Source organism: Nanorana parkeri, unplaced genomic scaffold, assembly GCF_000935625.1.
Source record: "Nanorana parkeri isolate BGI_ZX_2015 unplaced genomic scaffold, ASM93562v1 scaffold621, whole genome shotgun sequence".
NCBI classification, from domain to species: Eukaryota; Metazoa; Chordata; class Amphibia; order Anura; family Dicroglossidae; genus Nanorana; species Nanorana parkeri.
The window spans coordinates 692,226-720,214 of NW_017306889.1; the positions used below are offsets into that span (position 1 = coordinate 692,226).

At 39.7% G+C, this 27,989-nt stretch overlaps 1 protein-coding gene across 1 annotated transcript in view; it reads left to right on the forward strand.

The window, feature by feature from the left end:
- The window catches only part of LOC108792265 (fibrillin-2-like), a 153,745-nt gene that overhangs the window by 112,902 nt on the left and 12,854 nt on the right, over positions 1-27,989 (forward strand). Inside the window, exons 20-48 of the mRNA XM_018563004.1 lie at positions 1,044-1,181; positions 1,276-1,326; positions 1,508-1,633; positions 4,472-4,699; positions 5,843-5,968; positions 6,113-6,241; positions 6,979-7,104; positions 7,232-7,357; positions 8,957-9,079; positions 12,548-12,673; positions 12,822-12,947; positions 15,123-15,245; positions 16,344-16,466; positions 16,741-16,866; positions 17,063-17,185; positions 20,724-20,846; positions 20,938-21,099; positions 21,271-21,339; positions 22,096-22,221; positions 22,309-22,434; positions 24,369-24,518; positions 25,309-25,380; positions 25,472-25,597; positions 26,042-26,167; positions 26,263-26,388; positions 26,488-26,604; positions 26,729-26,857; positions 27,132-27,251; positions 27,756-27,881. Coding sequence (XP_018418506.1) covers positions 1,044-1,181; positions 1,276-1,326; positions 1,508-1,633; positions 4,472-4,699; positions 5,843-5,968; positions 6,113-6,241; positions 6,979-7,104; positions 7,232-7,357; positions 8,957-9,079; positions 12,548-12,673; positions 12,822-12,947; positions 15,123-15,245; positions 16,344-16,466; positions 16,741-16,866; positions 17,063-17,185; positions 20,724-20,846; positions 20,938-21,099; positions 21,271-21,339; positions 22,096-22,221; positions 22,309-22,434; positions 24,369-24,518; positions 25,309-25,380; positions 25,472-25,597; positions 26,042-26,167; positions 26,263-26,388; positions 26,488-26,604; positions 26,729-26,857; positions 27,132-27,251; positions 27,756-27,881 — 3,618 coding nt within the window. The remainder of the gene's footprint in view (positions 1-1,043; positions 1,182-1,275; positions 1,327-1,507; positions 1,634-4,471; positions 4,700-5,842; positions 5,969-6,112; positions 6,242-6,978; positions 7,105-7,231; positions 7,358-8,956; positions 9,080-12,547; positions 12,674-12,821; positions 12,948-15,122; positions 15,246-16,343; positions 16,467-16,740; positions 16,867-17,062; positions 17,186-20,723; positions 20,847-20,937; positions 21,100-21,270; positions 21,340-22,095; positions 22,222-22,308; positions 22,435-24,368; positions 24,519-25,308; positions 25,381-25,471; positions 25,598-26,041; positions 26,168-26,262; positions 26,389-26,487; positions 26,605-26,728; positions 26,858-27,131; positions 27,252-27,755; positions 27,882-27,989) is intronic.

The window sequence follows — 27,989 nt, forward strand, 5'->3', positions numbered from 1 at the left end:
TTTTCGTTCATTTCATCTGAAATTAATTTTTAGTCTTTGCACATGTCTAATAATATGTGTGGGGGGGGGGGTAATTTTCACTTTTTTAAAATAATTTTTTACATTTTTTATTTTTATTTTTTATTATTTTTTAAAGTATTATTATACAAAGTCCTCAATTTATTTTTCTGCAGCCTCTGTTCTAAATGAATGGGAAGCACTCAGTACAGAGGCTTCCCATTCATTCAGACACTGATGATAGTAAAATATTTACTATCACCAGTTTCTGAATGGGAAGGAGCCTCTGTAATGAGTGCTTCTCCCCATTGAGAAATTCATGAATGAACAGGAAGTGATGTAAATGACATCCTGTTCATTCATAACTGTGGACACATAGTACTATGTGTCCCCAGTTATTTACAAACATTGGAGTGATCAGACAATCACTCCAGTGTTTGTTTCCGCACACACAGAGGATCGTTAAATGTCACAGATATCTACCTGTCCTCCGCTCGGCCACTCACACAGCCGCTGTCATCCTGAAACTGACAGGATGACAGTGGCTCCGCTTTTCTGACTGCTCGGCCGTCCTGAAAGCTGCGGCTTCTTTCCTCCTCACCGCTGGCCATCTGACATGACAGCGCACCCTCCTTCCCTCCCACAGGCTTCAGCACATAGGACAGCGCTGAAGCGGGCGGGCGAGGGGGGTATACAGGCTGAGGAGGGAGCGATGTTATGTCGGATGGCCAGCAGTGAGGAGGAGAGAAGCCACACAGCTCGTCCTCGGAGCTGTGTCGGCCGCCTGGTGCCCTTGTTGCCATGGCACCCTGTGCGGCCGCACAGCTCGAACACCCCACAGGCCAGCCCTAGACAGGAACAAATGTGCAGATGGAGACAAAGAAGCATTATCATGTTGTGGCTTGGTAAAAATATTTAACTGCAAGTGTTTGTAATATTAGGTTTCCACTTTGGGCATTTTTAGATTACAACTATTTGTTTAATTTGCCTTCTCAGTAATTTATGCCATCTCTCAAAGAATTTGTGTGCTTCTCTTTAACATGTAGACAGCATGAAAGGAACCTGTTGGTTAAACATCCAAGATGGTCGATGTGAGGTTAACATCAACGGAGCTACTCTCAAGTCCGAATGCTGTGCAACTTTAGGAGCTGCTTGGGGAAGCCCTTGTGAGCGTTGTGAGATTGGTAAGACCCAAAATTAGCAACTCAAATAGGATATACACATCTCACTATTACATATTTTAACCTAAAATATATCAAATGTGTTTTTTTTTTGTAGACTCTGCATGTCCAAGAGGATATTCCAGGAAGAAGGGAGTTGCTTGTGAAGGTAAATCTTGAAATCATTAAAAAAAGTGGTATATTTTTCTGGTCTACAACTTTGTCAAAAAGCTTGTTTTTAATTTAGAAATACAATTTGTCTATGAGGATACTCTGCAATTGTTATGTCATTATCATTTTCTGCTGTTAGTTAAGGTGTTAGTAATGCATGTATTATTGTTATTTTTAAGATGTTAATGAATGTGAAGTCTTCCCCGGAGTTTGTCCCAATGGGCGCTGTGTGAATACTGCCGGGTCCTTTAAATGCGAGTGTCCAGAGGGGCTGACCTTGGAAAGCTCAGGAAGAACATGTGTTGGTAAGAAAAAAAGTCAATATACCAATGTAATGATGCTATGATTAATTGATTTGATTATTTTTGTTAGTGTAACATTTTATTCAATCTTTCTTTCAATTACTTATAGTTTTAGGAAGGTGAATTGCTTCAAAGGCAGGCCATAAATACTTGAAGGTGGTCAGACATTAAGTTCTCCCTAAGGCATATCTGACAAAGGCATAGATGTTTAAGTCTTGCCCAAGCGTATTGGTTTATGATATAGAGAGAAAAGTGGGTCTACTACAAGACGCTCTTAATGTTGACATATCAGGGGAGAAGAAACAGCAATCATTCTAACAGAACTGATTGCTATTTATTTCCACATTTGTGAACTACCAGTATCTAACACTTGCAGTAGGCATTAAATAGTCATGGGTCTAGAGAAAAACAGCCAGATGAGACAACTGTCATCTTGTGTCTGTAGTTTTCTTAACCCATATAAACATGTTATAATTTGTCTTTCAATGGTTTTTGTGAAGGAATCTGAAATGTGATTGATTTCTATGTGCTAGTGCAATTCATGCATCATAATTGCTCTCTGGGTTGCATTATTAATTGCAAACATTGAGAGATTTTAATTTTATAATGTGAGATATAATTGGAATAAGGTTGAATCTTCTCCTACCTTTATGGTAGGCAGTTTTAGCATTTGCTAGAAAGTCTAGTTTGATTAAAAGAACATGTACATATGATGGTGTGAAAGTCCATAAGTGGCTCAGCTTCATGTGGGCCTTCACTAATATGACATCACCTTAACTCATATACATTCTGCATTTGAGTCCCACAATGATACTGAGCCAGTGTTCTGGAGTGAGCAAGAAGGGGGATGATCTCTGGAGTGAGCAGATGTGCGCTGTAGGCCACTGCTAAATTTTCTTTCACACTATTGTTCTGATAATAGCAATTATAAGTAACATAGTCCATAATGAAAGCTGATCAGTGCAGGTGGTGTTTAGGCAAAGCTGCAGCATGGGCAGAAGTTTAGACAGGTGGGATTTAGGTTGAGGTCAGGGCAGTCGGTAGGCAGAAGAACAACAGAATCCAGAAGGCAAGCTGAGCCTTATAACCATAAGGATACCTCTACAGTTCAAAAGACTGATATGCACCATGTTGCTTAGAAACCTGCAAGGAAGAATTTGTATTTGCCAGTTAGTGACATCACAAGGACATTTTAAGGGGACTATGGCTTCCCAATAAAACATATGTGCTGTAGCACTTAATTATAGATGCCTGCAGCTGCTCAAACAAGTTTTCTCTTAGTCCCCCTGCAAAGTTCCCCAAACATCTGTTGATTCTGCCAATTAAGTCCACCGAATGCAACTTCCTGCTGCAAGGATGCTTCACGGCTCCTACCGTGTTTCCCCGAAAATAAGACACTGTCTTATAATTTTTTTGCCCCCAAAAACCACACTAGGTCTTATTTTCAGGGGATGTTTTTTTTTTTTTTTAATGTGCAACAAAATGTACAACAATCTAAAGTTATTCATGTACAACAATCCAAAGTTATCTGGTATCAGTCCGCCTGTCACAGTAACTGGCACTATAGAGGAATATCGGCTAATGCGGCTCTGCTCCCTCCGCCGCCGCAGCCTTGCTTTCTACAGCGCCGGCTTCCTTTGCCACCAGGGACAGTGGTACCAGCGGTGCAGCAGTGGGGACATCAAACAGTGGACAGCGTGGTAAAGTACAGTACTATTTACCGGTACACATAACAGTACAGTACCATTACATTAAGCAGTGCCTTCAGGGGGCCAGCAGTTGGTGAAGTATGGTACTGGAGAGCTCCCTGTCACTGCGCTGTCTGGGGGGAGTCCCCTGTCATCCCCTTAATACAGTATGTCCCTGCAGGCTGATACCATCTCTCCTGCAAGTTCCCCCTCACATGTTACCACCAAACTAGGTCTTATTTTCGGGGTAGGTCTTATATTGCAGGAATCTTGAAAAATAATGCTAGGTCTTACTTTCGGGGTAGGTCTTATTTTCGGGGAAACAGGGTATATTCTGAGTAGAGTTGCCACTCCCCTGTAGGCTGTGTCTGCTTTCACTACAGCAGGATAGAAACGTTTCAGGGCACATGGCTATCAGTACTGTTTCTGCAGATTCACAAGCCTGGGGCTTCTCAGTCAGCACCTGGTCACACCCAGTTCTGCCCACTGCTTTCTGGATTGATAGCACTGCACTGCTGAAACCTTATCAGTAAGAGCTTCAGTGCCTGGGATTGGAAGCATGTGAGACACAAAAAAGGAGAATTTGGCTTAGTCAGGGAACGTAAATTACGTTTTTTTTTCACTTCATGAGGCTTGTACATGAGGCTGTAGACTGTCATACAGGAGCCTCTAATTGTATTTTAACTGTACCTTACATGCAGTACCATTATATTCCATCAGACAAAACATGCGCTAAATGCTTTGTACTGTGTCTGAAAAAGCTAAAGGGGAAGCAAGGAGCAAAACATAATCTGTAGAAAAAATTCAAACATTTTGTGGCTTATATGGAATAAAGGGGCGTGAAAGTATTTCCCATAGCAACCTACAAAATTTCACCCGTCACTTTTCCTGTATATATAGTAAAACAGTAAGGAGGGCATTTGCTTGGTTTTATGAATCTGCCACAGTGTATAAGTGAAAAATAAATTATGTTTTTCACTGTTTAAACAAGATGGATATTGGAAATAGATAAAGATATAGATAGATAGATAGATAGATAGATAGATAGATAGATAGATAGATAGATAGATAGATAGATAGATAGACTCTGATATCTTTGTTTTTGGATATTAGTTAGTCTTATGCATTCTTGTGACTGTGTGGTGTTTTCCAGATATACGTGCTGAGCAGTGCTACATGAAATGGGATGAAGATGAGTGTGCAGCTCCTTTATCTGGTAAATACAGAATGGATATGTGCTGCTGCTCTGTGGGTGCTGCCTGGGGTATTGACTGTGAGGAGTGCCCTAAACCTGGAAGCGAGGAATATAAGAACATTTGCCCAAGAGGACCTGGCTTTGCTAATAGAGGAGATGTTCTGTCTGGTCGTCCATTCTACAAAGGTACTGATTGTTTTATTTATATTTCCTTTGAATGTAAATATGCTCAATGTAATAACCTGTAACAGTTGTTATGTGCCATAGCAATTATTTTTAGCAAAGAGAACCAATAAGGGCTGAAATGGCGAATAATAATCTTCATAGAAACAAAAACTAGATGCAGTTTCAGCTGTCAGCCTGATTTCTTTTTTTATCAAACGGTTATGTTTGAGAGTAATTTAGGGATGGTCTTTGCTTAGCATCACATGCCCCTTTTCAATAAAATAGCAGTACTCACAATGGCTTGCACACACTGTATTTGGGCCCTATTGCTGCACCTATTTGACACTGATGCCAAAAGATATAGATTAATGTGGCACTGGGCTTTTCAAAGTTTAGTTTGAGGTACTTTCTGTGCCATTTTATTATTTAGTGGAAGTCCAAAACTGCTGGACTGTGAATGAGCTGTAAATTATGTTTGATTCAAGCCAGATCACCTAAGATGACAAGAGATGCTACATTTAATTTAGTTGGGTCTCTGTTGTTCAACATCTTTTGGACATGTAGGTTATAACGTCATGAGTTAGATCAGGAGTAGGTCATCTCAACACTCACTCTGTGGTGAAATTACAAATCCCATCATGCTTTTACCTCTTGAGAGTCATGCCTGTGACTGTCAAAGTCTTGCAATGCCTCACTGGATTTGTAGTTTCATTTCAGCTGCAGTGCCAAGGCAGAAATATCAATATTAGGATAAGACCATGTTTACGCTTATAGTATTAGTTCTAGCCATACTTATTTTTAACTCTGAGACTGAACCATGAGCTTTGGAGAAAATGAATGTGGTATTTGCACTTGTTCATATAAAGTAATGCAACAGATATAGGCTCAAGGTTACCCAATAAATAGGCTGGAGCCTCTGGGTATACTACCATATTTAAAAAAATGAAGACAATGCCTTATACCCTATATGTGAGGCTACCACAGTTAAATATAAAAATCACAACTATAAACATGCACATATATCAAAAAACGGTTTTTAAAATTAACACTTAAAGCAGTTGTGGTGCACATGTTAAATGCAACTCACTGGCTACTTTTTCTTTAAAACTTGTAGTTGTATCCAGTACTTCTTTCTTACCCAATTATAACCTTTTCTCCTAACAGATGTGAATGAGTGTAAGGTATTCAATAGCCTTTGCACTCATGGAACATGTCGTAACAGCATTGGAAGCTTCAGGTGTATCTGTGACAATGGTTTTGCTTTGGATGCTGAAGAAAGGAACTGTACTGGTAAGTAACAAAATAGCACTGTGTGCAAGACATGTATCAAAATTATAAACACACAGAACACTTTAATAGAATGAATTAGGTTCCATAAGTTAAGTGATGTAGGACAACTGATATAATTGTATTTTTCCTGCATTTTTTTTACAGATATAGATGAATGCCGAATTTCTCCTGACCTATGCGGACATGGAACATGTGTGAACACACCTGGGAGCTTTGAATGTGAATGCTTTGATGGTTATGAGAGTGGCTTCATGATGATGAAAAACTGCATGGGTAGGTATTAATATGGGGTTTTGTCTTTCCCAGCATCTTAATCTAAATGACCCAACATTTTAAATTCAAGAGTTTTTAGAATCTTTTCACTGGTTATTTTGAGCCATGTGTCTAGAAAGTGATCCTGTGGTCAAAATAATCAATAAACTGGATAACTGGCATAACCATGCCAATCATATTCTAAGAGCTTCGGCCTATTTTGTTTTTAAACTCGCTAAAAGTATTACCTTTGCACTTTTTAATTTTTTCCCGGGGGTTTTAAACTTTCCTACAGCCAATTTTTCTCCTGATTTAAAAAAAAAAGTTAAAACTGCACTAATGTAAAAAAAACATCTAGAGAACATTTTACAGTTATAACTGTATTTATTAGTAAAATCTGCGAAAAAAAACTGTCAAAAAGCATAATCTCATACTCTTAATGGTGTTGGTTTTCCTTTCATGAGATCAAGTGGAGAAAAACCTTGGCAACATTTTGTACTACTTCCTAAATGTAAAGAAATGCAAAAAAAATAAAATAAAACCCCGTTAATGCTAAAAATAGCTTTATATATATTTGGTACCTTTCATGCCCTATAAACAAGCTGTAGTTTTAAATACCCTGTTGTGATAACTGGTTGGTGTGTTTTTGTTATCCCACATGTTAAAAGCTCAAAACAGAATAAAACAGAAATAATTATAGCCTACAATATGTTTAGATACTAATGCGTGTGTTGATACAATCTCCTTTCTGTTTTTAGACATTGATGAGTGTGAGAGAGACCCACTACTGTGCAGAGGAGGAACATGTATTAACACTGAAGGCAGCTTTGAATGTATATGTCCACCTGGTCACGAGCTGAATACAGAAGGCAACGCCTGTGTGGGTATGACATGTTTGCTTTTATCATTTTATCATCACAGTTTGTCTTTCAGAAAAAGCAAATCTGGTTGTGTCAGAGAACAAAGCTATTTGTGTACTAATATATGATCTTTAAAATCCCATTTTCCCAGATATAAATGAGTGTTCCTTGAGTGATAACCTGTGCAAGAATGGACGCTGTGTGAACATGATTGGAACATACCAGTGCTCTTGCGATTCTGGCTTCCAGTCAACACCTGACCGTCAGGGTTGTATGGGTGAGTAACTTGCCAATGCCAAAGTGTCTGTATGAAATATGTATAATATAGATAACATTGTTATAATAATAATAATTAGTATTAATAGTTAGTAAGAGTTATGTGAGCAAAATAAATTTCAATAAATATCTTGGGAAGAGGCACAGAGCATACATTGTTTAGCATATAAACAGTGTTCTATTCTTGTTTATTATACAAACATACATATTTATATGCATTATATATAGTATGTATAATAATATAGTATATACACCAATATAGTAATTTACCAAGAATGCTACACAGTCTATATCACGAGTCTATATCAATTCTCTATAATATTTTCTGTACATATGTAGCAAATCACTTTTTGGTGATAATTCAGCATCTGAGTCATCGAAATTAGCATCTAGCACCATGTTTATTGATTCCTTTACTTCTATTTTTTCTTAACTTTCCATAACCTTAAAGAGTGTTTAGTACAGTTACATTACAAGTACTACACAATAAGAGCCTTTGTTATGTATATTACACAGAAATGATCTAGTAAACTGGAAACATCTGCATGCAAGTTTAGACTTTTGGCTCGCTATTTGGCAGCATGCAATATACTGTCCTGAGGGAGGGGTTAGGATACTATGACTTTGGTCCCTATCTCTGAAGGAAGCTTGGCTGGGGCCAGCTGATGTCTCTTATTTAAATTATCATAGCCAGAGACAGAATGAGAGTATTGCACAATCCACAGTCAATGGCCCTGGCTATAATTCATGTTTCATCATCATGATTAGAGGCACTAATACAAATTTAGATGGTGTGGTTTTGTTAAGTTGAACATGCACCATAAAAGCAGTGAATTACATTTTAGCAGCAACTGTTCCATGAGGCAGAGTGGCGTATGCATGATTACAGTGTAGGCAGCCTACCAGCTAACGCTAAAAGCTAAGGTTGAACTCGATAGACTTGTGTCTTGTTTTAACCTGACTAACTATGTAACTATGGAAGCTTTATTTCCAGCACTTAAAACGATGCTGAAGTGGCCCAGAATGTTTGCCTGCCCACTGTGGCCCTGCTGCCTCTGGATGCCCCTGACAGCGTATCAATAATTTTGCTTGACTTGCATGAATCTCCACCTTTGACTCTTCTTTGGATTTGTGGCAGATGTTGTAATGCCTACCCGTTGCTGGGGAATCTGTCCATTTAAATAGTTGTGTTAGGTATGAAGGACTGATTCTGTGAATATTACTTTCTTCTGAATCCCAGAGAGGGCCACAATATATCAGGGACTTTAACATTTCATTCCTTTGCAGTCTGCTTAGTCAGATCTCTTACATGCAGAAGTCCTTTTGGCTTAGGTTCACCTAAAATTATGTTTTCATTATATTTAATTATTTCATATTTACCCGCATTTTATTATTTTTTTATTCTAGGGGAAAAAATGGGAAAAGTTTTATCTCTTTACATGAAGTCTTGTAAAATCATTTGTCTTAGGGAAATCAATATCTTTTGTCATAATTATATTTGGATGTGACTCTTTTGAGGTCCCAACTAATAAATACCTAAAAAAAGTGTGACCATTTGCAGGACACGTATTGTGTACTAAAACACTTTGGTTTTTTTCAGACATTGATGAGTGTTCAATCATGAACGGAGGATGTGACACGCAATGTACCAATTCAGAGGGCAGCTATGAGTGCAGCTGTAGTGAAGGATATGCACTGATGCCAGATACGAGATCCTGTGCAGGTAAAACTTTACACAGATGAGTAACTTTCATATTCCGTTATTGCTTTGTTTCTGTTCTGTAATTTATTCTTTACTGTTTATATAAAAAACCTTTAGTTTACTAATCAATTTTTAATAAGGGTCGTACCCATGATATTAGGGTCATCGAGCATTAAAGGAGAATTATGAGGCGAGTGATTTTCACTCAGCCTCATAATCTGAGCCGACCTGTGACAATGAAACTGTCACAGGTCAGCTCAGTAGATTGGGAAGTGAGGAACACATACCGGCGTTCGCTCACTTCTCGATCCTGTCACGGCTGGATTCCCCCCTCCCCGCTCCGATCCGCCAGCGCTGACTGGCGGAACAGACGGCGGAGGGGGCGGGTAGAGCTGGCTCTGCCTCTAGATAGGCAGAGCCAGCTGTCACTCACGCAGCTGGGTGGATCCAGACAGAATTGTTGAGATCCGTTCTGGCTGCGGCGTCCCAGTATACCGCAAGCTGTAGCTTTGGGTGACGGGAGGACGCTAGTTTGTGTCCTCCCGTTACCCTTAGGAGAACTATGGGGAAAAGCCCTAACCCCATAGTCCTCCTTTAATGGTTTTCTGAAGAAACAACACAACAGAAGCTGCTCACTTTCAGACTGCCTCTCTCTGGTAGTCTTTACAGAGCTTTATAGAGCTGGAAGAGAGAGAGAGGAGAAGTCACTGCTTTGGATAATTCAGTTGTATGTGTAATTCAAGCTATGAAACACTTTAAATAACAAGCTTTTTTTTAGCCAGATTAACCTGGTAACCATATGAAGCTGCTCCATTAGCTTTCAGAAAATACATACATATGAAATAATTATATACAATATATTATATTTACCTGGATAAAAATAATAAAAAAATGTATCTTAAGAGCTTTATTTTTTAACTTCTTACCATAGTTAATACATAAAAAATATGTAAAAAAAACACCATACAATCCTTTTAATTATATTCAAGTGAAAGGGCTGCTTTTTATAATATAGGTTAGTGGTTCTCAACAGCTGGTTTCTACAACCACTATAGATTCTACCATGCCTAAGGGCCTGTTCACACGACGTCCGTTTTCTGTGCTGACCTGATCTGTACGCTCCTGCAATAAAAATGCATCCCAATGTATCCCTATGTGTTTTATGGGCTACAGTTCTCACGTGCGTACTCCGTTCAGGTTATGACAGAAAAATACTGCATGTCACATTTTGTACTGTCAGGAAACGCAAAGCGCGTCAAAAACGCACTGCACTGCAGCTAACATACTGACAGCCCCACTCCAGCAAAAAAAAACTACAAAATGTTGTTGTTTTTTAACTGGAACGCGGCAAAAACACATAGCACCGCGACTGCAGATCTGCACCTGATCCGGACCTGATCAGGACCTGAAACTCATGTGAACAGGTCCTAAACCACAGAAGTTGTTTTCTTAAGCACTGTGCAGTATACAGTATTGCTGTCATTCAGATATACAGGCTGGAGACATTCTTAGAACTGAACGATTCTTATAGCAATGTCTGCTACCGTCAAGACTGTACATATCAGTGGAACAGTGGGAAAGTAGTATTCATATATTTTAAAAATGATATGCTGACGATTAGTGTTTAAGATACATATTTGAAGGTTGAAAATAAATACAGTAATTTTACCTTAACCGTCCTTCATAAGTGGATATATGAGAAATCAAACGTTGGGATCGAGGTTTGAAGCATACAATTGAAGAGTATGTGAAAAATATAACTCGAAAATCCAATAAAGGGTGTATCTCAAAAAATCCATATCATCAATTTAAATACAATGTGAATAAAGGATAATAATTTTGATCAGTGATGAATAAAAAATAAATATATGTACAAAATATAAATATTGGTTAATAAACCTGTGATAAATTATGAATATATGTGTCAAGTGTGGGTAAATTATATTAATAGATGGTGGATACAACAAACAATGTGTAACTATTTAAATAACTATAAGTGTGTATGTGAGTAGTCCAAATCTTTTAAGGTCTTTATCAATCCATAGATATAAGGCACTTTCACAGTGCCAATGTTTTGTTAATAAACCTGTGATAAGTTATGAATATATGTGTCAAGTGTGGGTAAGTTATATTAATAAATGGTGGATACAACAAACAATGTGTAACTAATTAATTAACTAAACATCTATAAGTGTGTATGTGAATAGTCCAAATCTTTTAAAGTCTTTTAAAAATCCATAAATATAAAGCACTTCCACAGTGAAGATCCAGTGCGTATTCCGATTAAGTGATGTGTCCAACGAAAATCCAAAAAGAACCGAAGAAAAAATGAGGAAAAAATCCCCTCAAGGGAACGCACTTTTTTCCTCATTTTTTCTTCGGTTCTTTTTGGATTTTCGTTGGACACATCACTTAATCGGAATACGCACTGGATCTTCACTGTGGAAGTGCTTTATATTTATGGATTTTTAAAAGACTTTAAAAGATTTGGACTATTCACATACACACTTATAGATGTTTAGTTAATTAATTAGTTACACATTGTTTGTTGTATCCACCATTTATTAATATAACTTACCCACACTTGACACATATATTCATAACTTATCACAGGTTTATTAACAAAACATTGGCACTGTGAAAGTGCCTTATATCTATGGATTGATAAAGACCTTAAAAGATTTGGACTACTCACATACACACTTATAGTTATTTAAATAGTTACACATTGTTTGTTGTATCCACCATCTATTAATATAATTTACCCACACTTGACACATTTATTCATAATTTATCACAGGTTTATTAACCAATATTTATATTTTGTACATATATTTATTTTTTATTCATCACTGATCAAAATTATTATCCTTTATTCACATTGTATTTAAATTGATGATATGGATTTTTTGAGATACACCCTTTATTGAATTTTCAAGTTATATTTTTCACATACTCTTCAATTGTATGCTTCAAACCTCGATCCCAACGTTTGATTTCTCATATATCCACTTATGAAGGACGGTTAGCGCTGTACCTTTTAAAACACATCCTATCAGTGGCCGAGTGCCATAGTCCAGCAGCTTCCCATACCCTTCTAGAACAACTAAATTATACATAATTATCAATATTAACATTCAATAATTTTTATTAACAATAATATTTTAATAATTGTTAAAGATCTTAAGATGTTAAAAATGATAAATAATTTTTTGGTTCTACAGTTATCCAATTAATATCCTCACTCTCCATTAGCGCAAGTTCTTGCAATTATTATAATTTTTACCTTAACAAAGTGGTTTTCCAGCGTTTGGCACGATTTGGATTTTTAAGGAAAATATATTACATTTGCTGCCTGTCATAACTGCACCAAATAACCAGACTGCTCAAGCATAGGCTATTTCTTTTGCTTACGATTTCTTTATATTTCTTTAATACTGTAACTTTGTTATGGAGTTTATTTTCATTAGCTTATATGTATTCCTTCAGATATTGATGAATGTGAGGACAACCCAGATATCTGTGATGGAGGGCAGTGTACCAATATCCCTGGAGAGTATCGCTGCTTGTGCTTTGATGGCTTCATGGCTTCTCTAGATATGAAGACGTGTGTAGGTAAGAAGATTGTCACACTTGTCTAGAGCCGCTCTTTACTTCCTGCTTCTGTATGGTTTAATGGTTGTGTAAAATAGCTCTGTGGAGGTTTCATTTGTTTGTAGAAGCTAGTACTAATCAGCCTTCCCGTTTTCTTTCTTCTTCATAGATGTTAATGAATGTGACCTGAACCCAAACATCTGCCTGCATGGAGATTGTGAGAACACTAAAGGTTCTTTCATCTGTCACTGTCAGTTGGGTTACTTTGTGAAGAAGGGAACCACAGGATGCACAGGTAAAAGAGACTTCTATGACTATGTGCATATTTTATGTACACAGGCAGCGTTTTTTTGTTTATCATGTTGTCTTAATTTATTTAAATGTCATAATTTCCCTGGCACATTTAGATATAAAATCTTAACATGGAACACTCTTTAAAGAGACCCTTTCTCCAGGCCATTCATTTGAACAACAATCTTCCTATAAGATTATATGTGCATTTAACATTATTTTATACATATTATGTATCTGTGAAAGTCTCCCTAGTGTAGATATCCAAAAGCCCTGAGACTGCTGCTGGGTGTCATTGTCTTTGATGTGATGTCACAGCCACAGGAGACTCAGAGCTGCCACTAATAATAGTACTATAGTATTTTCATTCTCCCCTCCCCCAGCGGCTACATAAACGGTTATCATAAACGTTTATAAAGGGAGGTGAGGGATGGGGTGGATGAGCTTGGTCAGCACATACAGTAAGGCTGGCACGACACTGTTAGATATTCAGTATTTATAAGTATTTATTTCCTTTGATCCAACTCCATCAAGTGGCCATAGCATGGCATTTTCCTGACTCACTCTATTCTTTATAAATCGATAACATTCGACCTGGAGAGAAAAAAAGCCTAGTAACATTACATTTTGTCCCATTCGCACAAAAAGAATGTACATGCAGTTTTGCAGGATGAATAGCTCTTCAGATGTTTTTAGAATATACCCCTTAAATTGAACCTGAACAAATCCTCAGGTTCCATGGATAGTCTGCTCCTTCAAATATTTCTTTAAATATATTTTTTTTTGCATTCTCTCCCTGCTGCTTGTTCACCTGCCAAAGACCCTCAAAAATCCCGGTGTAAGTACTGGATGGGATTTGGGTTGAAGCCTACACAGGGTTAAGGCCCCCCCGCCCCCGCATGAGAGTGACCAGACCTGGCTGTACACTTTTCCCTGAATGGCCAAAGAAACAGTGGGGTCTATTCACAAAGCTGCCGAAGGATCTAGCCTTAGCTTCGGCTGATCCTTCGGCTAGCTTCGGCCCCAGGACCCCTTCGGTTCAGTAGAACCAAAGGGCTGCTATTCACTATAGCCCGTACAGCTCCCGAAGTTGGCCTCAGTGTGTAATGACAGATGGCGTTCCTGGTTACCTGGTAACCAGGAACACCATCTGTCATTCCTCCCCGGACGCTCCGGGAGTCACTTTCTCCCAGAAAGGTTCACTCTCGATCGAGCAGAGTAAACCTTTCCCTGCTCTTTTTTTTCTTTTCTTCTGACATAGGAGCCGTTGGCTGCCGTCAGAAGAAAGAAAAAAAAAGAAAAGAAATCACTATAGGAATGCATTGCTAGATTCCTATTGGCTATTTCAATTTGCAATAGCCAATAGCAGACTAGCTATTGCACCCGCCCACTGCTGCCGTCAATCAGCAGAGGGGACCTGCAGTTCTCAATCTGGTCATTGACAGCAGCAGAGGGCGGGTGCAATAGCTAGTTTGCTATTGGCTATTGCAAAGTGAAATAGCCAATAGGAATCTAGCTATGCATTCCTATGTTGTGTTCTTTTTTCTTTTTTTTTTGACGGCAGGAGAACCACCCGGCCAATAGAAAACAGTTGGGCGGAGCTAGCTGTCACTGCTAGCTCCGCACAATCGTTTTCTAATTTTTTTCTACTTTTTTAACTATTTTTCTATTCGGCTCGGTTCCACAGAGGGACTGGGCAGAACAGCCGTGCCGAATGCCGCTCAGCGGCATTCGGCTATTTACTCACTGCTGTTCGGCATCTATGAGAATTAGCCTGCCGGAGGTTCGGCATAGCCGATCCAGATGAGCTTAGCATGTTCGGCCGACCCAAAGCCACACAAAGCCACCCGATGAACGGCTAATTTCAGCCGATATACGGCTGGATTTAGCCTACCAGCCTGAAGTGAATAGCCGAAAGCGTTCGGCTCACTTGGCTTTGGGTCGGTTATTCACTCGGCTGCCTACGGCAGCTTAGTGAATAGACCCCTGTGTCTTTTTAAGTTGATAACTGTAAACATTGCAGGAGGAAGTGATGCTACAAAAGGTGAAAGTTGGAAAAGTTTGTATATTGCATGATGGAGAACCTTTATATTTTAATTATCAAGAAGTTGAATAATGGATTTAAGAAATCTTTAGGTAAACTATGCAACTGCTTACATGTTTTATATTTATTTTCTAGATGTTGATGAATGTGAAATAGGAGCACACAACTGCGATGTGCATGCATCTTGCATCAATGTACCCGGAAGCTTTAAATGCAAATGTCGAACTGGTTGGATTGGAGATGGCCTTACATGTATTGGTAGGTGACATTTTTATCCTGTAAACTATACGTTTTAAAATGCAAAACTTATTACAAAGGGCCTTTATATTTGGAACGGCCTGGTCGGCTGGGGTACCTTAATGAAACACATGTTAATGAGCATTGCATTAATGGGCTGCCTAACACACCACGATGGACCAAAAACTGAGTGTGCAGCATTTTCAGCAGTGTACCACAACACACCACAACACGCATTGAGGCACTGCAATGCAAAGTGTGCTTGGAAAGTCCATTGGGGTGCCATTCAGAATGCGCATGGAATTTTTTTTACAATTTTACTGTTGTGGTTGTGTGGGTTTCCCCCCAAAGAAATGCTGGAAGGTTATTTGGCTCCTGTCTAAATTGGCCCTGTATGCGTGTACAATGCGGACCTTAACTGGTAAGCTTCTTGAGGGCAGGGACTGATGGGACTGTGCAGTATGTAAAGTGCTGCGTAAATTGTTGGTGTACATACCTGTAATAAATAATAAAAAATAAAGTATGGCAACAGCAGGCACACGCCAATCTTGAGATAAGGTAATGATGATAATATAAGTTTGTAGATCTGTTGTCATCACTGCCCCTCCCCCATTCTCAAGATAATAAAGCACTAGTGGTGGCTCCTCACTCTTCAACCTTCTTCTTTTATGGGCAACCTAAACATACACATTTGTGCGGGAACAGGTGAGAAAAACGATTTCAACATTCAGATCTGCTTTCACATCTTATGGTAATCAGAGGTCCATGGCCACATAAAAGAAAACAATAATACTTTTTGATCAGGCTTATTTTATTTTTTTAAGTTTTCAAGAATACTGGGTTAAGTTTATATTGTTTACTTTCTGGAAGATTTTCTGCTCTAGCAGGGAAAGAAGGTGTGTGTCCTTCCTCTGAGTCATTTAGGTTTTTGTTTAACACAATAGCTAAGGTTTTAGCTGCTAACTATCTTTGCTTAGAGCATCACCTGCTGGCTCTAAGTGGTGAATATGAAATATTCATATGCAAAATGTTATATTTGAATGAATGACAATGTTTATGTACTGTTACATAATGAATAAAGAAAAAAATAACTATCGATTCTTTATTGGTTCTTTATAGATCTTGATGAATGCTCTTCAGAGGAACATAACTGTAACGCAAATGCCAACTGTGTAAACACTCCTGGCTCATACAGATGTGCATGCAATGAAGGATTCAATGGGGACGGTTTTACTTGCTCAGGTACAGAAGAACTACTTTATATATAATATTGAATTTGTCCACTTAGAGTATCAGTAAATCACAAATAAAATATTAAATCATAAAAACATAAAATAAGGAACTGATACCAAACAGAATAACACTAAAAAGTGCTTACTTTAAAGACAATCCATATAGTTTTATATTATTTAATCCAAGTAGTTGTAATAGCTTGCTCTAATTAACTCTCAATTCGCTTTGTATTCATGTTATCTTTTGCTCTCCACTTATTGACGATTTTGCTATCAATTTGCAGATGTTGATGAGTGTGCAGACAATGTAAATCTGTGTGAAAATGGTCATTGCTTAAATGCGCCCGGAGGGTACCGCTGTGAGTGTGAAATGGGATTCACTCCTACTGAGGACAGCAAAGCTTGTCAAGGTTTGTGGGACAGTTAAATGTCTAAGTGTTAACATTTATGTCAAAAATAAAAGACTTGGTATTGTCAAATAAACCTTTTTTTTTTCTAGCACTTTCTTCATTAAATTAAGCATTGAAGCTGAAGTATTTATTTTGTAAATTTTATTTGATTTTTTTTTTGTATCAGTTCAATAACTTGGCCCTTTGATAATTTTAGATATTGATGAGTGCACTTTCCAGAATATTTGTGTATTTGGGACATGCCAGAATCTGCCAGGAATGTTCCGCTGTATCTGCGATGATGGTTATGAGCTTGACAGAAGTGGAGGAAACTGTACTGGTAAGATATTAACATATATTATAGACAGTATTATATTATTATAAACCACAAACAGCAAAAGCAACATTATGTTGAATCCAAATCTAGTAAAACATTTCATTTGTCTAGGATTAGCTATTTTGAGTTTAATAGCTATAAGGTATTCACCCATCAAATACAGCATGTCACAGAGTCCTTTTTTTTTTTTGTCCTGATAAGGGAACAAAAATCAATTTCTCTTGTTTTTTAAATCTTCTGTGCCAGCTTAACCACATATCTTCCATTTGATAATGCAGGAGGCACCATTCCATTAAACATGTAGCATCATGAATGCCTCACTAACCTTTCATATGTACAGAGAAATACACCCTTTCGGCTGAAGCATTTAGGGTGTGTTTGGTGGGCATCTTTGCAAGTGCCCCTTTAAAGGCATAAGTGTACGGGCTTGGGAAAAATTAACAGTGTTTAATAATATCACTGACTTTGTCAGGTGATTAGCATATCCAGTTCAATGGTTATTAACCAGTAATTGCTTCTATTGGATCCTTGTTGAAACCCACTTTCAGAACACCTATTACAAAGTGAGACAATTCCCACCATAATAATTCATTTTTCTCCATCCGTGTTTGGGTAGATGTTAAGAGTCAGTTTACAGGCTGCCTCGAGAGTCGCTCTCCGCGCACATAGTGGTAATTCCTAAGCCGTGGAAGGACCTGATGGTCTGCCCGAGCTATCGCCCTATTTCACTTTTGAACGTGGACACGAAGCTGTTTTCCAAAATTCTATCTATGCGCCTTCTCCCTTATATCACAGAGCTAATCCACCCTGACCAAGCGGGTTTCATCCCTACCAGAGAAGCCAGGGACAACACCACCCGAGCTCTGAACCTAATCCATTCGATACTGTTGAAGGCCTCCCCTGCTTTTTTGCTGTCTACGGATGCGGAGAAGGCCTTCGACAGGGTCGACTGGTCCTTCATGAAACTCACCCTGGAGCATGTGGGCCTAGGCCCTCACATGCTCTCGTGGGTGCTGTCCCTCTACTCGGCGCCGTCCGCAAGGGTTCAACTCAATGGGTCATTATCGCAGGAATTTTTGATCTCTAACGGCACGCGACAGGGATGCCCATTGTCCCCACTAATTTTTGTCCTCACCCTGGAACCCCTGCTCCGATCAATTAGGTCCAATCCGGACATAGGAGGTGTGGAGGCGGGTGGCCAGACGCACAAAGTGGCCGCCTACGCGGACGATCTCCTTTTTTTTCTGAGCTCCCCGGACGTGTCACTCCCAAACCTGCTTAGTGAATTCTCCAAATACGGAGACTTATCGAATTTTCATATCAACGCCCAGAAATCTGAGGCTTTGAATCTTACCCTACCTAGCTCCCAGGTCCGACGACTCCAATGCAATTTCCCATTCGCATGGTCCCCATCTTCCTTGCAGTATTTAGGCATCCAGCTTCCGAGTAACCTGACCAACACATACCCTCTCAATTTTTTACCCCTGCTTCAGAAGATCAAGGAGGACTTATTGGGATGGTCCCGCCCTGGCCTTTTCCTGGACAGGCAGGTGTAATATCATCAAACAAAATGTCCTCCCGAGGTTGCTCTACCCTATTCAGGCCCTACCCATATCGATCCCCAAGGGGTTTTTAAGGTCGATTCAATCCTTGATCACGAAATTTGTCTGGGGATCAAAGCCGGCCAGGATCCGCCACTCCATCCTCCGTCGCCCCAAGCGGTCGGGGGGCCTGGCACTACCTGACGTCAACTTCTACTACATGGCTGCACACTTGACGCGGATACTAGATTGGTGCCGCCATGAGAAGCTGAAACCCGGGGTTTCACTGGAGCAGTCTTTTACACAATTGCCTCTCAATACGCTTCCCTGGAGTCACAGGGTTTCTCAGACGCTCCGCACCCACCCGACGTTGGGGCCGACTTGGAGGATTGCCAGAACGGTGTTTGACTCTAGACTGATCTCCACCTCCCCCTCGCCACTCCTCCCAGTGATTGGTAACCCCGCGTTCTCCCCGGGGCTGCATGACCCTAGATTCCTACAACTGAGTCTCCGGGACCGGTTTAGGGCTCTCCATTTTCTTCGGGACCCAGCTGGCCGTCCTGTGCCGATATAGCTCGTGATCCTACGCTGGCGCCACTGGGTTTTTGGCGTCACTTCCAACTCACCCACTTCCTGGCTTCTCTGCCTCGTCCCCTGGACCTGACGCGCCCTCTCACTACTTTTGAACAGGAGTGCACCTCTTCCGGACCCTTACCAAGAGCCCTCTCGCTGTGCTACCAACTGCTCCTGGCCCCTGACTGTGATCTTCCTTTACCTTTCCTAGCGGAGTGGGAGAAGGAGCTAGGGCTTTCTTTCTCTCCCAGTGACAGCTCGCGAATTTTGTTATTGTCCCTGAAGTCGTCTATTAGCAATCGCTATCAGGAATCGGGGTACAAAATACTTACTCGTTGGTACCGCACTCCCAGAAGATTACACAAGATCTACCCTGACACGAGTGACTGCTGCTGGAGATGCGGCTCCCCCTCTGCTGGCATGCTACATATCTTCTGGTCCTGTCCATCACTACAGGAGTTCTGGACCAAAGTCCACTCCGTCACTCAGAGATTCTCACTTAATAACGTCCCCAGAGACCCCTCATTTTTTCTACTCCACCAGGATTCAGGCCCTCTACGGAGTTACAAGAGGTCCGTGGTGGTACATCTTGTCAATGCGGCTCGAGCATGTATCCCGGCCCTGTGGAGACAGGTCTCTCCCCCCACCGTACGGCAATGGCTTAACAGGATCAGTGACATCAGACAGATGGAGGACCTCACTAGCTCCCTAAGGTGGACTGGAACTCGATTTCGCACTACTTGGTTTGAGTGGGACGAGTTCGCATCCTCGCCGGAATACATCAGCCTCCTGGATTGAGGCTGTGGAGGTGGCCTATTCCTTCTCCCCCATCTCTCCCTTTTCCTTCTGCTCCTAGCAGCCCCTTCCTTTCCACTCTTGCTCCTCCCCCGTCCCCCCCTATTAGTAGCTTTCCCTTCTCTCTCCACCTTGTTAACCTCGAAAATTGGCGACTGGTGCCGTGGGACGCGCTGGTTTCCTCAACTGTACATCAATGTGTGCCTACATACCCAACTTCCCTAACGTAAACGTAGTTGTTTGTTTGGCCCAGCAGCGGGGATACCCGCCGATGAAGGGATACCATACACTTATGTCTTTGCTGAATAAGTGCCTAGTAGACGCTTTCGTTTTACCTGTCTTGCTCCGAAATGTGCGGTGGTCCCGCCTGCTGCCACTCTGTTGACTGTTTGTATCACTTTGTCAAGCTACTTTGATACCTCTGCATGTATATTGTGTACGTTGATAAATAAAGAATTTATAAAAAAAAGAGTCAGTTTACAGCTAGGGGTTTATATCAAATACACCACATTTTATAAAAAAACTTGGCATTGCTAGGAAAGGATGGACGAGGAGCAGCTGCTAGATTATATAAAAGACAAATGACTAATAAAATGTGCTCTCCAATTTATACCTATTTTTCTAACTTCTAGATGTGAATGAATGTGCTGACCCAGTGAACTGTATCAATGGTCTGTGCGTGAACACTCCAGGAAGTTACTTGTGCAATTGCCCACAGGACTTTGAATTAAATCCCACTGGAGTTGGTTGTGTTGGTAAGTGAATGTTCTCCTTGATCAAAAAACATAATGTGCTGTGGTATATAACTTTTAATCATCAAATTATATCCTTTTCCTCCATGCACAGATACTCGAGTAGGAAACTGCTACTTGGAAACACTGACAAGAGGAGATGCTAGCCTTGCTTGTAGTGCTGAGATTGGAGTAGGTGTTACACGAGCATCCTGCTGTTGCTCCCTGGGACGTGCCTGGGGAAACCCTTGTGAAAGCTGCCCTCTTGGCAACTCTAGTAAGTTGAGGCTTATTTTAAAATGTTGTTTTGTGGGAACGCTTTTTTTTTTACATTTTAGTTCTCTGAGAATAGAAGATATTTTGGTGTTTCTAAAGAAAGAAATGCCCTTTTAAAAGGGATAGAGCATGATATACCAAACTGAATATATTTCTATTCAATGTGTTTCAGCTGAATATAAAACACTCTGCCCAGGAGGAGAGGGATTCAGACCAAATCCTATAACAGTTATTTTAGAAGGTAAGCCAGCTTCTTGTGTTCTGCCTGACAGGAAAGCCTGTTTCTTGTTCTCCATCATAACATTGATATTGATCGTCATTGCACTCCATATATGTTCCAAGCTGCAGTATTTTCTAGGATAACACCATAGGGGCCTGCATAAATGCTACTCTTAATACTAGCATCCATATTAACAGCAAACATAGTATATTTCTAAGTGTCTGTCAAGCTTTGCTTGTATGACTCTTCAATGAACGAGCTGGGTGCTTCAGTATTCTGCATGCCTCAATTGTCTTCCATAACCTCTGCACTGACCCCAGCCCATGCCTGCTCAGAGGTGTAGATTATAGCTTTTAATTTGAGCTACCGATACCCTTCACAAATCTCCCTTTTATCTTAAAGCAAATATAAATTGTATATAACATAAATGCTAAAGAGCGGCTTAGTGGTTAGTGCTTATGCCTTGCAGTACTGGGGTTCCCCGGTTTGATTCCTGGCCAGGACACTATCTGCAATGAGTTTCCATGTTCTCCCTGTGCAGATCCTATTTGAATAAGAATGCTCATGTGAACCAGCTCCAGAATTCCATATTTCTCAGCTATGAGGAAAAAAGCCATTCTTTTGCATTTCCACATTGTGCCACAAATCTCCTGTTTTAGCCTTCAGTAGGATGTTATAATATTGTGCAGTTACGTTTTATCACATGTACTATTGCTCAACTATTTGGATAGTTTTTCATTTTTTAACCACTTATCATGTATGTTTCTATCCATATAGATATTGATGAATGCCAGGAACTCCCTGGACTGTGTCAGGGTGGCAACTGTGTAAACACGTTTGGAAGTTTCCAGTGCGAGTGTCCACTTGGCTACTACCTGAATGAGGAAACCCGCATTTGTGAAGGTATAAAACTTATTACATGCATTGTAATAACTATTTATTAGCTGTTGATGGAATACATTCTCACTGATATATACAAACTTTTTCCAGACATTGATGAGTGCTCTGCTCACATTGGAATCTGTGGACCGGGTACATGTTACAACACACTTGGGAACTACACCTGTGTTTGCCCTCCAGAGTATATGCAAGTCAACGGAGGAAACAATTGTATGGGTATGTGTTAGTAATTTAATCTGGGATCTATGTTTTAAATGTGTCTATTTAAGTTCTGTGTTGCTATTAGCTACCTTATTTGATGTACCTATATTTTCCAAAATATATCACATATGTAATAAGTCTCAGCCCATATTCCATAACAGCATGTCAGGCCAAGTGTAAATCCACTATGGACTTTTTATATAAAGATTTAGTGAATATAAGAATGAGCTGGTATATTTGCTAAAGGCAAACAAGCTAAAGTATTTTTTTTAGTCAGGCACAAAAACTATGAATCAAGCTAATGTCCAATGACATTCATTAAAGCACAAGTCCCACAAATGTAATGTCTTCCAAAACAATTACTTTTAAAACATACCAAATGTCAAGGTTGCCAGTGTGCTTATTTCAGCTCTCAAACTAACTTTTATGTCCTCAAATGGCTGGTGTCATAGCTGATCACATGTACAACACAATGGCAACTGCAATCCACATAGAGGCTAAGATGGCACTTTCCTTGGGTGTAAAGGATAATAGGGTGTAGTTCCACTTTAAGCACTGAGTTAATTGCCAAGTACCGTATTTTGCGGTCCATAAGACGCACCGGACCATAGGACGCAGGGAGGTCTGGCGTGCCTTATGGAGCACTCGACAGACTGTAGCTTCTGTCACAGCTTCTATGACAGAAGCTGTGACAGAAGCTGCAGTTAGTGACCGCTGAGACAGGTGGCGCTGTGATTACAGCGCCACGGTCTCTGATCACACAGAGCAGAAAAAGAACGTCCGTTCTTCGTCTGCTCTATGGTGATCTCGATCGTCGCCGCTGCTCGGTTTTAATACGAGTGATCTCATTAGATCACTCGTATTAAACGAGCAGTGGCTCCTACTACTCGCCCGGCGCCCGAAACTGCATGTCTCGGGCGTCGGGATTCGCTCCATAAGACGCAGGCACATTTTCCCCCTCCTTTTGGGGGGAAAAAATTGCGTCTTATGGAGCGAAAAATACGGTATTTTCAAAGTGTTAGAAGATGTTTAACACTAACATCTTGGGGATTTTTTTTAAATCCCTCAGCATTTACCCATATGTGACTAGACTATACAAGTTTTAAAGACAGATGTCACATCTGACACTAAAGCTGACCACCCTCACTAATATTTCACTTAGATTTTACCGATGAGATCATAAAAGGCAAGAGGAGAGCAAAGAACTAGTCAACAGTATTGCCTGTGGTATACCTGCAGTTGATCTTTCTCCATTAATGACTCACCATGCCTTGTTCTGCACTGTGCCTTTGTGTGAAAATGGCCATCTTGGTAGAGGCAGGGCTTTGCTTCCTCATGTCAGAATCTCCAGCAAGGAAAACAGTGAGCAGCACAGCATTCAAATCACCAAAATATCTATTCAAATCTGCTATGATTAGCAGTCAGAGGCAGCAGTGCCTGAGATCTCACATTGCAGATATACAACTATGAGGAAGTAGGCACAGGAGTGCAAAGGGCACCCTTACATACTGGGAAGTGCACTGTTATTTTTCAGGAATTCCAGACAAAAGGCTTATCTTTTTAGGTACTGCTTAGACACAATTATTTTCTGGATGTTCCCTATAACATAGCAAATATTAACTTTTTCGTTTCAGTTCCACTTTTAGACTGTTTTGTTGCCAGCTTTATGCAGTGATTTCTTTTTCTACATTTTCCAATTGCCAATTAAAATACCAATATTTGACTCATATTTCTTGGTCATAGCTAAGAGACCAGTATTTTGATGTTGTACAGCAATGATATCAAAAAGAGTGACGCAAGATTGTCAATGCAATTAACTACCTCCCGGCCAGCCGCTGTGTATACACGGCCTGCCGGGAGCTTCTTGGATGTAACTGGGCGTGTATACACGGCGCGCGCGAGCGGGAATTCCCCGCTAAACTGCTGATCTTCTGCCACTTGCATTGCAGATATGAGGAAAAGCGTGTGTTACCGTAACTACAATGATACATGTGAGAATGAACTGTCCACAAACATGACAAAGAAAATGTGCTGCTGTTCCTACAACATCGGAAAAGCGTGGAACAAACCTTGTGAGGCATGTCCGGTGCCAGCCAGTCGTAAGTCCTCCATAATCATTATACTTAATATAGCAATGTCTTAATTAGTTACTTCTTTTAGCACAACATGTTTCCATGGGTCCCTAAAGTGATAATAAAAGAATCTTAAATAAAACTTTTGACAAAGTATAACCAAAACGGTTATGGTAAGGAGAGACTAAAGTAACCAAAAACCCTTCTTTTTTTTCAGTAAAGCCTTCTTAGAAGTATTCACATGTCATATTCAATCACATATCCTAAAAATAATAGAATTATTGATGTGGATGTAGTCATGCAAATTATATATTTTTGCCCCATTGGCTAACTGTACATCCAGAATCACTATTATACAGCAAAGCTTACAGCCTAAAATTATAGAGCTGTTTATTCCAAACTCCATATAGCTTTTTTAGACTTATTGACCACCATCAGTGAACTATATGGAAAATAAAACTTTCATTAAATTAAAGATGTAATGTACCCATAGGCATTAGATCATCTAGAAGGTTCTGGCTGGAATAGAAGATTATTATAATGTCTCTAAATGTCTGGCACACTCACACACAAAAGATTACTGTCCATGCTAGATTTTCAGTGTAAACTACTAGTTTGGATATAAAAAAAGAAGACCAGCACAATTACTGTTTTCACACGGTGTGGGTTTATGACTGAAATAAAATGATATGATTGCACATTAGAACTAATTTGCACACAGGGCCCAACCTCAGTCCAATGCTTTTGGCCACTTTATGTGATACTGTATTCTCCCCCTTCCTCATATTCATTAATTTTGTATTTGTATTTCATTTAGCTGAATACCAAATTCTATGTGGAAACCAAGCACCTGGTTTTATTATTGATATCCGAACTGGTAAACCTATGGGTAAGACAGATGCATTTCTTGACAATATATTTCAAATGATGATTTGGTGATTGAGTAACAGCTGATCTATATATATATATTTCATGTTCAGATATTGATGAGTGCAGTGAAATTCCTGCAATTTGCACCAATGGAGTCTGCATCAACCAGATTGGCAGCTTCCGTTGCGAATGTCCAATGGGATTCAGCTACAACAACATTCTTCTCATCTGCGAAGGTTTGTTAGGAATTTCTCACCCTTTTGGAAATTCTAAACTACTGTTGAATTATACATTTACTATATTATAGTAAAGGATTAGCCTCTTTGTACTTTAAACAGTAAGCAGTTGACAAGAAGGATTTGATTTAAAAAGCATTGCTTGTTATCTTTGTTCTAGATCTATGATATATGTACATAGTTACATAGTATTTGAGGTTGAATAAAGACATTAGTCCATCAAGTCCAACCTATTAGGATCTCATTCTAGGAGTACATCAGCAATGTAGCAAGTCAACGCGAAGAGAATATATGCACAAGCAAAATAATCTCCTATTGACTTCTGATTCTGAAATATTTTTCTGCATGCTCTATTTAATACTATAAGGCCTTGGAAAAAAACATTTTTATTTCATAGAAATGTGTCAGAAATTGTATTAATGAGTGTTGTGCTTTTGTTTGCAGACATTGATGAGTGCAGCAGTGGAGAGAACCTGTGCCAGATAAATGCAGATTGCATTAACATCCCAGGCTCATACCGCTGTGAATGTTCAAGTGGCTATAAGCTATCACCTAGTGGAGCTTGCGTTGGTAAGTCTTTTTAATATCTGTGTTCATGGTAAGATGACCATGGTCACAGTGGCAGCTTGGCAAACTAAGTATTAATTATATGCTCTTCATTATAGGCCGAAATGAATGTAATGAGATCCCAAATGTGTGCAGCCATGGAACATGTATGGATACAACTGGAAGCTATATCTGCATCTGTCACAATGGATTTAAAGCAACTGCCGACCAAACCATGTGCATGGGTGAGTGATCACACTGCAAACACTTTGGAGTCTTATGCAGGACATTTTTTGTTATAAAGATATGGACAATGTTAAGCTTGCGTTATGATTATATTGCAGATATTGATGAGTGTGATCGCCAGCCTTGCGGCAATGGTACTTGCAAGAACACCGTGGGCTCTTATAACTGCCTCTGCTTCCCTGGCTTTGAACTGACTCACAACAATGACTGCATGGGTAAGTTTTCAGTCTGGGCTCTGCTCCTATGCTCTTGCCGTTCTTATCTATTGCTGTAATAATACAAGTAGAAGGAGACTGCTTTTTAATCATTGTGCTCATTTGCTATTTACTCATCACACAGACATAGATGAATGCTCTTCCTTTGCGGGACAAGTATGCCGAAATGGACAGTGCATTAACAACATTGGGTCCTTCCAGTGTCTGTGTCATGAAGGCTATGAAATCACTCCAGATGGAAAGAATTGTGTTGGTAAGAGCTAACATTCATAAATGTATCTATTGAATTTATTAGATTACAGTTGGGTTGCATCATTGCAACAAGTGTGATTATGAAGCCTCATTACACACATTTTATACATTGTAATGATTCAGTCAGAATCAGCATTAAAAGTAATATCTTCCAGTTATTATAGTAGTAATGGTACATTCCAGAAATGGTAAGGTTCCAGGGACATTCCGGAAATTGTATGGTTCCTGGGACTTTGAAGCTGTGTTATAACGATTTTCCATTCTCTTTTACTCAGATATTAATGAGTGCGTTAGCTTACCTGGGACCTGCGCTCCAGGCACGTGTCAAAATCTGGAAGGATCCTTCCGCTGTATCTGCCCCCCAGGCTATGCAGTACAGAATGACAACTGCATCGGTGAGTAATATTACTAATGTACTGTATATCTGTGTGGTACATGGGGTAAATGGGCTGAAGAGGAATCACTAATGCCATTAAAGATGCAGATTTTTTGGTAGCCTGCAGGCTTCACAGTGTAAAAATGTTCCCTAAGGCTAAGCAATTTGCCTCTTTTACATACGTTTGAAATGTAGAGGATGGGGCAAAGCAGTTACCAACAATTTGCATACAGTGCATAACATTGTGTTCCAGAACTGTACACATATCGATAGTTAGGGGCTGATGTATAAACACTCCTCCAGTGTGTAGCTTAGTAAATTGTATGGCATTCCTGCCACTGGATGGAGCTGAGTAGCATAGGAATTTCCTATTCACCTCAACTCCATCTAGTAGCAGGAATACTGGACTTAATGTTTATACATCAGTCCCATATTTTATTTACAACATAACTGACAACAGGACACTGATGAAGATAATTTTCTTTTATATATACTAATAAAAAATATTTGATCTTCTTTTCAGATATTAATGAATGTGATGATGAGCCCAACATCTGTCTCTTTGGAACCTGTACTAACACTCCTGGCAGTTTCCAGTGTGTATGTCCTCCAGGATTTATCTTGTCTGATAATGGGCGTCGTTGCTTTGGTGAGAACAGATGATGATTCATTACCAAAATCATAAATACCCCCTGGGGTATATCTCTTAACCAACAATGTGTCCTCCAATATAATAAATATAATTTGCTGTGTAGTA